The following is a 15,742-nucleotide window of genomic DNA, read 5'->3' on the forward strand; positions in this document are numbered from 1 at the left end:
TTTCATTAGACGAGTTTAGAATATTTTATCCATACCATCACCAAGTCCGTCATTGATACTTTTGTAATGTTATCAGAATCTCTGGCTCATCTTCAGCTGGAATCTTCATCCACTCCTTGGCTATGATTTAGGCTTTACCAATGCAATATGTTCCTTGCTGTTCCTATCATTCTACTCAGCATGAGCTGAGGTAACTCAAAATCTTATCCCCATATCCCAACTTTTTCCACATCCTCTGCCACTCAGTTCAGCAGAACCTGTATGAAGGAAGAAAAGGTGGAGGGACTTATCAAATCAGGCAATGTCCATGAGGAGAAATGGTCAGTCAATATTTTGTGTTGTGGCCCTTTGTCAAGATTTAAATTGGAAGGAGATACAGCAGGAATAAAAGGAGATGAGTGGGGTGCTGAGGAGGGGCCAAGAAATGACCATTACCCTTGGCATTTCTTAACTCAACAATGGTTCTATATCTTCTGATCCTTTGTCACCTCTTTCTAAAGATTTAATATTATTCCTTACCAACAGAGCCATAACACTCCATCTGCCTATCTGCCTATCCTTTCGATACACAGTGTATCCTTGGATCTTCAGCTTCTAATGACATCCTTCCTTTAATCACATCTCCATAATGGTTTCATCATCTCTCATTCTGTAGCTGTTATTACAAGGTCATTCACTTTATTTCTTCTCTTTTCTCTCTTTGGCCCATCCCTTCACAAGCGAAGATGAACACGGTGCCTTGTAGCTCTTCTGTCCTCACAGAACTTTTGTTCTGTTTTCCATGGAGCTTTAGGCACCATGTGCCGGGGCATGGACTTGGAGGCAAGTGCATGTCCAGGACAAACACCTCCCTCTGGGTCCCTCACCACTGGACCTGGCGGAGTGCGAGGCACAGCAGCCAGAGTGATGCGGGATTGCCCTGCAGTGGTCTGTTCCAAGACCGTGCTCTCTGGCCATTGTCCTTAGGGATCCTTCGCCCACCAAGTTTGCTGCTGCAGACTGCTAGGGAAACCGTTTCCTGCACTCTGTCACAGCTGCCAGTCCCTGCTGCCAGACTGACATGTGCTATTTGCTCATAGCTGGGGCCCTTTCCAGGTACTGACGGCTGGGCTAGCCAAGCGCGGGGATTTGAAGTCAGAGTTACCTTCTCCTAGCCTTTACCTGAAGAGGCAAAACCTGCATATATACTGCATATATTTAAATATAAAACCTCTGCTATTTTGAATTTGTTGTTTGATAACACTTGTGCAATGTATTGGACATTTTATCCTATAAATACTGAATAAGTTGTAGTCATGAAATAAAATTCAGTAAAACCCTGTCTATAGAAGGCTGTGGTAGCAATAATAGATCTAAAAAATGAAAAAAGTCTGGACCAGTAACTCTGAAGAAAAGGAAGCCAAGAAGTGGAGCTGAAGACTTGTATGTTGATATAATTTATTACCATTTTTAACCAAAATTAGAAGAATTAGTTTGATATTAATATTTTTACTTGTACCTGATTGAATAGTGTTTTTTATTCTGAAACATTGTTGTGAATGACTGTTTTTTTAATCGATGCAGAAAACAGCACAATCAAGAATGCAGAAAATGGTTTTAAAAAAGCAAGAATCTGTTCTTCAAATCGAGCACAGTGAAAATTTAAAAGCAGTTGGAGAACTGTTTATAAAGAAGTAAAAAAAAATTCTATTTCATAAAATATTCTTGCAGAGTTCATGTTAAAGTGGAGCAAACATTGGTACACAATTAACCAGTGCAGAGAGGTCTATTTATTGTATATTATTGTATATAATTTCAGGGACATGAATGTACAAATAATAAGAATTATCTTGCACTATGTACATTACACAGCATTATCAATGCAAATCAGTCAAACTTCTGGGTATTTTTGTCCTGTAGCTTGAAATTCACAATGACCTACCAATTTCCAAAGGATGATAGAAAGATAGAGGAGACTGCTGGGAAAAAGGATTGGTGATTGTGGATGTAGAGAAAGGAAAAGAGATCTCAATGATTTATATTGATTGGAGGCAGGAGAGTAGGAGAAAGGGAAAATTTAGGATAACAAATGGATGACTGAAATTCGAGAGTGGAGAGAAGGAGAGGGAAATGCCTCCAAAGAATGAATGTCATGAGCAGAGAAAAGCCAAGGAGAGGTGGAATGGGAAGGAGTAAAATAGAAGGAAACAGACAGAAGAAAGGGTTGAAAAAAGGAGGGAGTGGTGGTTGAGAGAAGGAGTGAGGAAGGAAAAAAGCAGAGTGAGGATGTATGAGAAGGCAATGAAGGAGGTGGGAGAAGTAAAGATGGTGAATATATTTCTCATTATTCATTGATGAAGACATTCAAATATTGGCTTGATTCTTTCACATTGTCTCTAAGAATTTCTACTCAATCGCCAACAAGTTTACAAGGAACAACAACAAAAAAAACATTTGGCTGGAGGAGCTCGTGCTGCTTGACCCACTGAGTTCCCCCAGTAACTTGTATTTTGCTGGAGATTGCAGTCTCCTGTGTTTCAGGTTACTTGCAGCATATTTCAGGCCAGTGTATTTTTTTTAATAAAGGTTAACTGTGGAACTGTTGCTTAAATCAAATCAAAATGTAAATATTTTTGATGGACCTAATCTACCAAATGTGTGTCTAAAGATATGGGAAAACAATTTGTTGATCACAATAATTGTTGGATCAAGGCAAATGAACTTTGCTCTGTGTACGACATAACCTGTATTTGATCTAGATTAATTGGTTGGTTTTCTGAAATGAAGGCTATGACTTGCTTAATTATTGCCATCTTTAAACATGCAGGTGTTTTAGTGCTAACGTAATAAAAGTTCATTTCTTTTGAATAGGGGCAACATGACTGAGGAATTGAATACCCTCAGTGTATACTATAAAAAGGAAATTGAAAATTTACAAACAAGATCTTTACAGGTTGGATTTTTAAAATGTGTTAGATCATTCTTTTGGTTGCATCAATAATATTACATGATTCAGAGATTAAAGAAAGTGATTAATGCTTAGAGTTTTAAAGTAAAAAGTGAAAGTACCTGTAACTACTTGTTTTTTAAAATTTACTAACGGGATGTGGGAGTTACTTGCAGAGCTAGTATTATTGTCTTTATTTAAATGCCTTTGAGGAAATGGTGGTGAAATGCCTCATGAATCTCTGAACTCCATCTGGTGAAAATGCCTGCCATGTTCTCATGTAAAGGGCACCATTAGTGAAAGGAATGAATGTTTAGGATGGTAGATAGGTGCCAGCTATGTGGTGCTTTAACCTGGGTGGTGGAGTTGTAATTATCCTGGCAGATAGCGAGTTTTCAATCAGATTCCTGACTTATAATTGTAATGGGGACCGAACGATTGGTTGTCACTCAGGTTTGGCCGTAAGTCAGGGAATGGAGACCTGGGGTTGCTGATGGGGATCGGAATCTCATGCTGCTGTGGGGAACGGGGACCTCGGGCTGCCGTGGGAAACAGGGACTTCGGGCTGTCACTGGGAAAGGGGACTTTGAGCTGCCACTGGGAAAGGGGACTTTGAGCTGCCGCTGGGAAAGGGGACTTTGAGCTGCCGCTGGGAAAGGGGACTTTGAGCTGCCGCTGGGAAAGGGGACTTCAGGCTGCCGCGGGGAAAGGGGACTTCAGGCTTCCACGGGGAATGGGAACTCGGGCTGCCGTCAGGGAGCAGGGATTTTGGATTGCTGCAAGGAACAGGAAGCGGGGACTTCAGGCTGCCACTGGGAGCGGGGACAACTGTATACAGTACTTTTAATACAAAAATGAAGTATTAATAAAGATTTTTTTAAATTTTGGTCATATGTGCGGGTGGACATATCTCGCCAAGGTCGGGAGTCGAAGACTACCTGTATTATATAGGTTGGGAAGCCTCTGGGGAGTATGATACCCACCCACTGAACTACTTAGGGTTATGGTTAATGGTTACTTTTCACTTTAAATATTACAATTTTACTTATTAACAGATGCAAGTAAACCATTTATTGGGTTATGTTGGTAGAACATCTGAAAGCACTGAATATTAACCTTTACAAATGTGTAAAAAAAAAGCTATTGAAATTATCCACTCACATCAAACTCAGATATGTTCCTTTTATTCACTCCCTACTTTGTTAATATGTAAATAATCCATCTGAATGTTATTAAAATTTAAAAACAAAACAAGGATTTGTTGCTTTTCAGTATAGTGAGTAAATGAGCTTACTGGCAATAAATTATGTAAATATTAATAATTAATAAGATTTTAGGGAATTGATTTCAGATTGGAAATATTTTCAAATAAAGTCCTTCAATTCAATAGATCATGCAAACAAACATTGTTTAGTGACTGTTCAAAAGTTGGCTTGGGCACTTCTGGTCACAATGCATCTTAACTTTTCCCCAAAGTCAAATGTTCATGCAATGACATAGCCCTATATCTCTTTTCCAAAGTAAATTGAATCTTAAAGGGATGACCTACAACTGTTTATCCATTGAAAGTAGATTAACTAACAAAATCTGTAGTGTCTTGGCAAAGAAATAAAATTTAAATAATCCCCATGATACATTAATGTTCTAGCCCCAGCTAGTGCACAGCTGTATCACTTGACACATATATCATTGACAATGGTTGGAGCTTTCCTGTTGTGCTCAGTGTAATATGCTGCAAACTATGGGGGCGGCTCCTCGTGGTTTGACTTGGAGCACAGGTGTCAATCAGATCAGTCAAGGAGGAGTCAAGTGATGGAGTAGTGGCCGGTAGGAGAATACCAGCCCTCTCTGGAAAAGAAGGAAAAAAGTGAAGAAAAAGCAAAGCCCCAGACACACAAATCACAACAAATAAAAAATAAAGGTGTGAAGAAAATGGCACCTAAGAAAGAAAAGCCAAAAACAACAGGAAGAAAGAAAGACGCCAGAAGAGAAAGGTGAAGGCCTTACCTGCAAGAAAAAGCAGGGACCCGCCGTGGAAAGAGGATCCTGCTCCCCGAGCTTAGTGGAGACCTCATAGGGTCGCGACCCACCGACCTCGGGACTGCAAAAATGGCTCACGGAGCCAAACTGGTGCGCAACTATGCACGACAAGAACACTGACGGGAGGGGGACCAGCTGTGGAGTTAAACTCCACAGCACAAACAGCTGAGAGAGGCCCAACAGCAGGGCTCCCAGCTGGAAGATAAAGAAAGCAACGGGAACGGGAGAGGGGGAGAAAGAAAAAAGGAAACTAGAGACTCAACAGATAACCAGCCCAGAAGAAGAGGACCAACATCAAGAAACCATGAAAAAAAAACTCAACAAACTGAGACAAGCACCTCAACAAGAAAGTCAGAAGAGACACAGATACAAGGAAGAGAAATAGAAGACACAAACCCAAGAGCAGACACAGAAGAAGAACAACACTAGAATTTAGTGAAATGAAAATAAAAATGAAAAGTACAGAAGAAAAAGTGAGTAGAATAGAGCTGGTCATAATAAATGTAAGGAAAAGATTAGAAAACGTGTAATGGCAGTAAAAATGGAAGTGAACGACTTAAAAAGAAAATTGGAAGAAAGTGACAAAAAAGTTAAAGAAACACAGAAGTTGTTAACTCAGAAGATGGATATAATGGAAAACTATAGTAGGCAAAACAATATAAAGATAGTGGGTCTTAAGGAAGATGAAGAAGGTGAAGATATGAAAGAAGTTATAAAAGAATGGATCCCAAAAGTCCTGGGAATGCCAGAAATGCAGGAAGGAATGGAAATAGAAAGAGCACACAGAACATTAGCCTCGAAACCACAATCACAACAAAAACCAAGATCCGTTTTAGTAAAATTTCTGAGATTCACGACAAGAGAAAATATATTGGAGAAGGCAATGAATAAAATCAGAGAAGACAAAAAACCATTGGAATACAAAGGTCAAAAAAAAATTTTCTACCCAGCCATGAGTTTAACGCAACAAAATCGACCCTATGGAAGAAAGGCTATAAATATATGTTAAGATATCCAGCGGTGCTTAAAATAGTTATCCCGGTGCAGCAAAACAAACTGTTGTCAGATCCGGAGAAAGCACGAGAATTTGCAGAAAGCCTGCAAGACAGAAAGAGAGATGAAGAGATGTAACAAGAACAAAGAACGATGACAAACTATATGTTAAGAAGTAAAAATAATGTATAAGTAAGAACAAAAGGAGGGAAGAAAAGGGAAGTAAGGGAGAAGGGGGGAAAAGAGGAGGGTTTTTTAAATAAATAAATAAATAGATATATAAATAGATAAAAAAGAAAAAGAAGAAAAGAGTGGGGAGCTTTGTTGTAATGTTAAGATAAAAGTCTTCTGGAGAGGATTGGGTGGGAGAGAATAACAGTCACTGCAAAATCAGATGACACTTGTGAACGGGTTCGCAGTCCGAATGGAGAGGGGAGTTGTGGTTGCCTGGCAAGGGACAAGGGCCGACTCAGAGAGCAGGGGAGGACACTTGGGGTTAAGGGAATTTTAGATGTGGGAATGGTTGAAATATTTTATGTTTTAGAAGTGTTGTCATACAGTGCATTCACAAAAAAGAAAACTGAGAAATGGAAATGGGGAAAAAGGGAAAGGTGGTGGTGAGGAAGCGGAAATGAGATGTTAACAGAGTATGAGATGGCCATGTTGAACTATATGACTATAAATATTAATGGAATACATAACCAAATCAAAAGGAAGAGGCTATTAAATTTACTGAAAAATGAAAAAATAAATAAATATAGCATTCATGCAGGAAACACATCTAATTGAAGTGGAACACAAGAAATTAAGGAGAGACTGGAAAGGGCATGTAACAGCAGCATCATATAACTCAAAAGCCAGAGGTGTAGCTATATTAATCAATAAAAATGTACCAATCAAAATAGAGGAGGAAATAATAGATCCAGCAGGGAGATACGTAATGTTAAAATGTAAGATATATTCTCAGCTCTGGAATTTGGTCAATATATATGCACCTAATGAAGAGGATCAAAAGTTTATGCAAGATATTTTTTTGAAGATTGTAGATACGCAGGGGAATATATTGATAGGAGGGGACTTTAACCTTAATTTGGATTCAAAAATGGATAAAACTGGACAAAAGACTAGCAGAAAGAACAAAGTAGCCAAATTTATGGTTAAATCAATGCAGGAAATGCAACTTTTGGATATATGGAGAAGGAATACATATTATTAATATAGACATAAAACATACTCAAGGATTGACCTGTTCCTGTTGTCAGCCCATATCCAAGGGAGAGTTTTGAAAATTGAATATAAAGCTAGTTTGCTATCTGATCACTTACCCCTGTTATTAGCAATAGAACTGGAGGGCATCCCACCATGAACAAATGGATGGAGAATAAACTCCATGCTACTTAAAGACAGGATTTTAGAGAATTTATTGAGCGCTAAATTAAAATGTACTTCGAAATAAATACGGAATCAGTGAAAGACAAATTTATATTATGGGATGCAATGAAAGCCTTCATCAGAGGGCAGATGATAAGTTATGTAACTAAGATGAAAAAGGACTACAATCGGGAAATAGAACAGCTGGAAAGGGAAATAGTAAGTACAGAAAAAGAACTAGCAAGAAGGGAAGATACAACAAAAAGAAGAGAATTGGCGGACAAAAAATAAAATACGAAACACTACAAACATATAAGGTGGAGAAGAACATAATGAAAATAAAGCAGAGTATTATGAGCTAGGAGAAAAAACGCACAAAATACTGGCTTGGCAGCTTAAAACAACAAGCTAAAAGAATAGTATTGGCATCAAGGAAAAAGGACAAAAAAATTACATATAACCCAACAGAGATAAATGAAAACTTTAAGGAATTCTACAAGCAATTATACCGAACTGAGAACGAAGGGAAAGAAGACAAAATAGATGAGTTTCTAGCTAAAATTGAACTACAAAAATTGCAAGAAGAGGAGCAAAACAAATTGATAAAACCATTTGAAATAGAGAAAATACAAAATATCGAACAATAAAATGCCTGGGGAGGACGGACTCCCAATAGAATTCTATAAAACATTTAAAGAGTTACTAATTCCTCCTCTCCTGGAAGTAATGAACCAGATGGAAGAAACACAAAATATATCAGATTCATGTAAAACAGCAATAATTACAGTAATATCAAAGACTGGGAAAGATCCACTCACACCAGCATCGTATAAACCAATATCTCTACTTAACTCAGATTATAAGATAATAGCAAAACTATTAGCAAACAGATTGGCCGACTATGTACCAAAAATGGTAAAACTAGATCAAACTGGATTTATTAAGAAAAGATGAACAACGGACAATGTCTGTAAGTTCATTAACTTATTAATCCATGCAGTACAAGGAAATAAGACACCAACAGTGGCTGTTGCTTTAGACACAGAGAAAGTCTTTGACAGGGTAGAATGGAATTATTTATTCAAAGTATTACAGAGGTTCCACCTACCAGAGAAATATATTCATTGGATTAAAGCATTATACAAGGGTCCAATGGCGAAGGTGACAGTAAATGGATATATAATGAACTAATTTAATTTAAGCAGGTCCACTAGGCAGAGAGGTCCACTATCTTCCTCACTGTTCACGTTAGCAATAGAACCATTGGCAGAACTGATAAGAACAGAAAATAAAATAAAAGGGATAAAAATAAAAGAGAAGGAATATAAAATCAGTCTATTTGCAGATGACATCATAGTATATTTAACAGAACCAGAATTATCAATAAAAGAATTTCATAAGAAAATGAAGGAATATGGAGAAATATCAGGGTACAAGATCAACACAAATAAAAGTGATGTGATGCCAATGAATAATGCGGATTTCACAAAGTTTAAAAAAGAATCACCATTTAATTGGCAAACACAAGCAATCCGATACCTAGGTATTAGACTAGATAATAATCTAGGCCATCTATACAAATTAAATTATCAGCCGTTAATGAAGAAATTACAAGATGACTTAGAACATTGGAAAGATTTACCACTAACACTGATAGGAAGGGTAAATTGCATTAAAATGAATATCTTCCCAAGGATACAATACCTATTTCAATTGTTACCAGTTCCCTTAACAGAGAAATTCTTCAATGAGCTAAAGAAAATAATAAGGAAATTCTTATGGAAAGGGGGGGGAAACCGAGGATAGGGCTAGATAAATTAACAGAATGGTACAAACAAGGTGGTTTTCAGCTACCAAACTTTAAGAATTATTATAGAGCAGCACAATTAAGATATCAGATTTTTATCAAACAAGGGAAAAACCAGATTGAACCAGGATAGAGCTAGATAAAATAGGGGAGAAGGTACCAGAACATATATTTTATAAGTGGGATGAAAAACTGGTGCAATATAGAAGTTCACCAGTACTGCACATCTGCTCAACATTTGGAAGAAGATTCACGTAGAAAGGAAAAAAACAAATTGCCAACTACCAAAATTATTATTGACGCAAAATCAACTAATCCCTTTCACAATAGATAACCTTTCCTTTAAAGAATGGGAGAGAAAAGGAATTAAAAGAATAGAAAATATTGTTTTGGGAAATAATTTATTATCATTTGAACAAATGAAGTACAAATATGGAATAACTCACGGTACAATGTTTGCATATCATCAACTGAAAACCTACTTAAAGGACAAACTGGTAAGCAGACTGAGATTACCAGAAGGAAGCAGCTTTGAATATGTGATTACAGACACAATGATAATTAAAAGATTTATAACAAACATGTACATCAAGCTGCAAGAGAAAGAAAATGCTGAAATAAGCGATAAACCCAAACAAAAGTGGGAACAAGATCTAAACATAAGATAAAAAAAAATATGGGAACAATGAGAAATATAATAAACACAAGGTTACGCATGATACGATATAATTGGTTACACAGGCTATATATCATGCCCCAAAAGTTAAATAAATGGGACCCAACAGTATCAGATAGATGTTTTTGCTGTAAGAAGGAAATGGGAACAACAGTACATGCAATTTGGGCATGTGAGAAAGTGAAAAAGTTTCGGGAAGATCTAAATCAGGTATTAAATAAAATCACAAAAAGCAACATTCCAAAAAATCCAGAGATCTTTATTAGGCCTCAAACTGGATGAAGCGCAAAAAAGATATATTATGATAGCCTTAGCTGTAGCAAAAAAATGTATAATGTCAACCTGGAAATCAGAAGAGAGCCTGAAAGTACAGCAATGGTACATAGAAATGAATAAATGTATTCCATTGGAAAAAATGACATATAATTTAAGAAATAAAGTCACATTATTTGAACAAATTTGGGAACCGTACATGGAACACAACAGAGAGGGCCTACCGCGGACCTCCATCCCCTAAAATGATAGGATGAGAAGAAGACGAAATGAACTGACCCAGTGTGTAAAAGTAGATGACACAATTTTCTTGTTTATTTTCATTGTGTGATGACATTGTTTAATGGGTTTATTGTATTGTATATGTTGAACATTTAATGGGTTTGGAGGGGGTTGGGAAGGAGGGAGGGAAGGGAGGGGGGATAAAGGGGAGAAAATGACACTGTATACTCAAGAAGGAAATGTTTGTGTGTATTTTGTTTAATATGGTTCATAGTGTGAAAAATTTAAAAAAAAATAAAAATCAGATCAGTCAGGCATGCCAGATACGCAGATCTTTGACATGTTCTCTGGCTTCCCTTATCTCCATGAAAGCCTTTTTTTGCTGCACTGCAGCTAGCATGGAATTTGAGCTGACTTCCATTTGGTGCTGTAATAAAATGGCAGCTATGAACTCTGGAACTAGCTGATACTTGGAAATGCAGAGGGATTTTTTTGGGGAAGAAAATGAACCAAATATGTTTTTCTAAATTGGGTTTTTAACCAGTCTCCTCTTTTAGAACCATGGAGTATTACAGCACAGAAATAGTCCCCTTCGGCCCTCCTAGTCTATTCTTTTGTGAGTCATCTGATTAAACATAGGATAAATAATTCCAGCATTTCAAGAAAGTTACTGAGAGTTTAAAGTGGCCACAAGACCATTGGTCCCTCATGTTACAAGGCATGATCAAAGGGAAGGTCCAGCAGGCTTTTTCTGCCCTTACAACTGAACAAGCTGGTGATTATTAGACTGTAAAGCAAACTATGATTAAAGCTTATAAATGGGTTCCAGAAGCTTATAGGCAAAAGTTCAGGAATTTAAGGAAATCGATGAACCAGTCTTTTATGGATTTTGCATATGACAAAATTGTGCTTTGATCAATGGTGCACATAATGGAAAAAAAGATGATTATAACAGACAGAGAGAGCTGGTTTTAGTTGAGGAAATTAAAAGGTGCATTCCTAATGACATAAAAGCGTATTTAGACAAAAAGAGTGGAAACTTGGCAGGAATCTTCTAAATTAGATGAGTATGGTTTAACCCACAAGGTTGTTTGTACCAAGTATAACCTTCCAAAAGGGTAAAATGGACTATCCAAGTAAATTTGAAAATAAATTGGGAAATAGTGCTAGGGATAAAGATGAAGGGAAGCAAGTAAATGAAAAGCTTTTGGGTCCCCTTTGCCACTATTGTAAGAAACCTGGTCACGTGATAGCAAATTGTTCTGTGCTGAGAAAGGAAAGAAAAGGAAGAAGGATTCAAGGAAATGAAAAACATAGAAATGAAAAAGGTTCTAGACCTGCTAATAACATTAGGGATGAATTCAAATATTTTGTGTCAGAGGGTTTGGTTTCAGTAAAGGAAGGGTCACCACAAATGTCAGTGAAAATCCTTTGAGTTACTGGGGGGAGGGTGATCCAGAGTCAATACCTCTGTACAGAATAGTGTTGAAATTAGCATTAGTTGATGGACCTGTTATGATAGGGATCCCATTAAGTTTACCAGTGGAGGAAGTTTCATTATTTTTAGGAAATGATCTTGCAGAGAGGGTAAAGTTGTCTGTGGTACAGTTGATAGCTATGCCAGTCATTGATGAGACAATGACTGATATATATCCAGTCTGAGCAGTGACTCTGGCTGTGGCTAAAAAGTTGTAGATGATCCTGTGCAGACTAATTTCACAGGGACCGGAATTTGTGATAGTACAAAACAGCATTCAGGTTATAATGATATGCCAAAGCCTTGACCTCATTTATTGGACCAGAGTTCTTGTATTAAATGCAAGTGTAAAGACATGTTGTTATCCTGAAAAGAGTTTATAGTGGGGCAAAACAAAGATCCTGATCTTACTGTAGTGAGAGATAAGGCTCTCTCTGATGAAGTTAAGAAAGTGCCAGTTGGCTATGATTTCAAGGATGTTGTGTTGAAAGTGGAGACCATCTGCCAATGAAGATGGGCAGTTGTTTACCAGGTTATAGATCCTAAATCCTATAGGGGTGAAATGTTAACTTTGGCCCATAGCACACATTTGATAGGTTGTGGATTATCCTAATCAAGTTCCCCTAGTGGCTCCATTACACCCCATTCTTGCTTTTGACGAATCCTTTTCTAAAGATATTGTGGATTGTGTTGGCCCATTGCCAAGACAAAAGCTAGGAATCAGTATTTGTTAACTGTCAATCTGTACAGCCACCAGGTTTCCAGAAGCAGTTCCACTTAGATATATTAAAGTTTAAGCTGTGTCAAAAGCTCTTATAAAATGTTTCATTTTAGTCGGTTTGCCTAAAGAGATTCAATTAGACCAGGGAAGTAATTTCATGTCAGCGCTGTTTCAGCAGACAATTTATAAAGTGGGAGCTAACCAAATCACGTCATCTGCATATCATCCAGAATCTCAAGGGGCCTTTTTCCATTCGACTATCAAAACCATGATGAGGACCTATTGTTTCGAGAATGAAGGACTGAGATGAAGGTGTCCATTGCTTTTGTTTGCAGTAAGAGTCTTTACAAGAATCATTAGGATTTAGGCCTTTGTGAGCTGGTGTTTCGACACCAAGTTAGAGGTCCTTTAGTGTTGTTGAAGGAACAATGGGTTAATGAGGATGTGCAGATTAATTTGTTAGATCATGTTTTAAAGTTTAAAGAACATTTGCAGAAAGTCTGGAAAGTCAAGAGAATTGAAAAATGCTCAAGCCAAAATTAAGGTCTGGTAAGATTTTTTAAAAAGGCTAGAGTGAGATAAAGGGGGAGATAAAGTGTTAATCCTTTTCCAAACAAATTCCAATCCCCTTAGGGCTAAATTTTCAGGCCTGTGTGAGATAGACTAAAAGATGAATGAAGTCAGCTATGTAGTTAGAACACCTCATTGGAGATATAAAACAGAGTTGCCATGTCAACTTGTTAAAATTTTATTTTGAGAACTTGGCTTTTAGCAAGAAATACCCTTCACCAACAGTATTGGTTGTTGATAGAACTAAGGAGCCTAGGGATCATGAGATGGTACAAGGTGACTCTTGTGAGGGTCACTTGAAACAAAACATTGTTTTAGTTCTTCTCTCTAATTCAATTATTTTGCAGAATTTGGATGCTAAGTAGGCTCATCTTCAGTCACAGGCAAAGGAGCAAATGAAATGGCTACTTTTAAAATTTAGGAACCTGTTTCCAGATGTGCTGAAAAGAGCCCCAATAACTTTTCATGATGTTGATGTTGGAGATGCCAAACCTATCAAACAACATCCCTATCAAATGAATGCTGAAAAGTGCAGACTGGTCGATCAAGAGATTGAATGATATTATTAAAGAATGATATTATTAGATGTTCTACCTCAGATTGGAGTTCGCCTTATGTCCTGGTGGGATGGTCAGATTTTGCACTGATTAGAAAAGTTAATACAGTAACAAAGACAGATGCTTATCCTTTCCCTAGAGTGGATGGTTGTGTGGGCAAGGTTAGAAAGGTGAACTTTCTTACGAAGATGGACATTAAAAGGTTGCTGGTGTGTTCCCTTATCAGACAGAAATAGGGAAATCTCTGCATTTGTGACCTTGTCAGGGTTATAGGAATACAATGTTTTACCATTTGGAATTTAAAATGCTCCAGGGACATTCCAAAGAATGATAAATTCTGTGATTCAAGGTTTAGAGCAAATGGATGCTTTTATTGATAATTTGGTTACAGGGAATGACACCTGCGAAGCCCATATCTCTGATTTAGAGAAATTCTTTGACAAACTTTCAAAGCCAAACTTTACTGTTAATTTAGCTTAAAGTGAATTTGACCATGGTACTGTTACTTATCTTAGTTATGTTGTTGATTAAGGCAAGTTGGCACCTGTTCAGATGAAAGGTCAGACTAGTTTTGTGTTTCCCATTCCCACAGGTAAGAAAGCTGTTAGGAGGTTTTTGGGAGTGGTAGTATATTATCGAAAGCTTTATAAAGATTTTGCTAATATCGCCCTTCCTTTGACTGACCTTCTGAAGAAGAGTGAAAAGTGTTTTTTGGACAGAACTTTGTCAGGAAGCATTTGATAAACTGAAAACCATCTTAAGTCACCTGACTTTGAGAGGCCATTTTCTTTAGCAGTAGATGCTGGTGATGAAGCTGTGGGAGCAATGTTATTACAATGGAATGGTTGTGATGATATTGACCCTCCAGTGGCTTAACTATCCAAGAAAGTCAATGAACAGCAAAAGAATTATTCTACCATAGAGAGATAATTATTGTTCCTTGTACTGGCTTTACAGCATTTTGATGTTTATATCTGCACAGCTAAGGGGCCACTTGTGTATACTGACCGTAATCCCTTAGTGTTCTTGAGTAAAATGATAAACAAAAATAGGCGATTGTTAAACTGAGGGACTTCTGTGCATCAGATAAAAGTCTGCATTTCAACAAAGAATTTCTAAGACTGATCTTCGAAATAACTTTCCTAAGCATACACGCCCCCCCCTCTCTCTCTCACGCACACACTTTTGATTTGACTAATGTGTTATATTAGTAGTTACTAATAAATATAGTGTTTGAAAATAAAAATATAACACTGCCTTGGTGAATTTCCATTGCGGCTGGTCTGTGATGTAACAGTAGCCAGAAGAGCAGTTTTATTTCTCAAATCTCTCAAAAACCCATGTCATGCACCATTGTTGGAGAAATTTATATACTGAGAAAATCTTGCATGGTTTTAAATTATTTTTTTCTGATTGAGGCAAGAATTCTTGAAAATTTTGAGAGCAGTAAACTAGGGGTTGTTTTAAAAACACAATATTTATAGCATTACATTTGATCAATATCAGAAAGATAAAAGTTTGAATTTAACCCATTGTCAAAACTAATGGACTCTTGAGAAGCTGCTGCATACTCTACTTTTTTGGTTATGTAGAAGACAATTTCAGAATCAAAATCAAGATATTGAAGCCTAAGTACTTTTTAAAGTTACAACTGTTTTTTTTCATTTGTTTTCAATCCCTTCAAACTGATATTTTCTGCAGGCTCAGAGAGACATTGATAATGCTAAGACTTTAAATCAGGAACTTGCAGTCCGAAGACAATCTCGCAGTGAAGCGGCAAGAAAAGCAAAAGAACATGAATTTGAGACAAGGAAAAGTTGGCAAAGTCTAACAGAACGGTGTGTTTATTTGGCATTATTCTGTTACAGTGTATATTTTGGAGAAATCGATAGCAGGAAATAACATGATACCTAATGGAGAAGACAAATTTAATATATTTATATAAAAATATAAATCTTTCTTCATATTACTCATTAAATGGCAACCAAAAATGTCAGAATTCCCCATACACTAATCCTGACACAAGATAATAATGCTATTCACACAAGAAAACAAATCCCTATACTCGTATCAGATATGATCTTCTGCTACAAAAGCTGAGTTTGCAGT

The 15,742-nt window shown here is 37.0% G+C and overlaps 1 protein-coding gene across 7 annotated transcripts in view; it reads left to right on the top strand.

The window, feature by feature from the left end:
- ccdc175 (coiled-coil domain containing 175) overlaps window positions 1-15,742 on the top strand; it is a 340,062-nt gene that overhangs the window by 290,054 nt on the left and 34,266 nt on the right. For all 7 annotated transcript variants that reach the window (XM_069916865.1, XM_069916861.1, XM_069916863.1 and 4 more), the window contains 3 exons: window positions 1,564-1,673; window positions 2,851-2,932; window positions 15,335-15,471. In XM_069916865.1, the coding sequence (XP_069772966.1) occupies window positions 1,564-1,673; window positions 2,851-2,932; window positions 15,335-15,471 (329 nt within the window). The remainder of the gene's footprint in view (window positions 1-1,563; window positions 1,674-2,850; window positions 2,933-15,334; window positions 15,472-15,742) is intronic.

Source organism: Narcine bancroftii, chromosome 2, assembly GCF_036971445.1.
Source record: "Narcine bancroftii isolate sNarBan1 chromosome 2, sNarBan1.hap1, whole genome shotgun sequence".
Lineage (NCBI taxonomy): Eukaryota > Metazoa > Chordata > Chondrichthyes > Torpediniformes > Narcinidae > Narcine > Narcine bancroftii.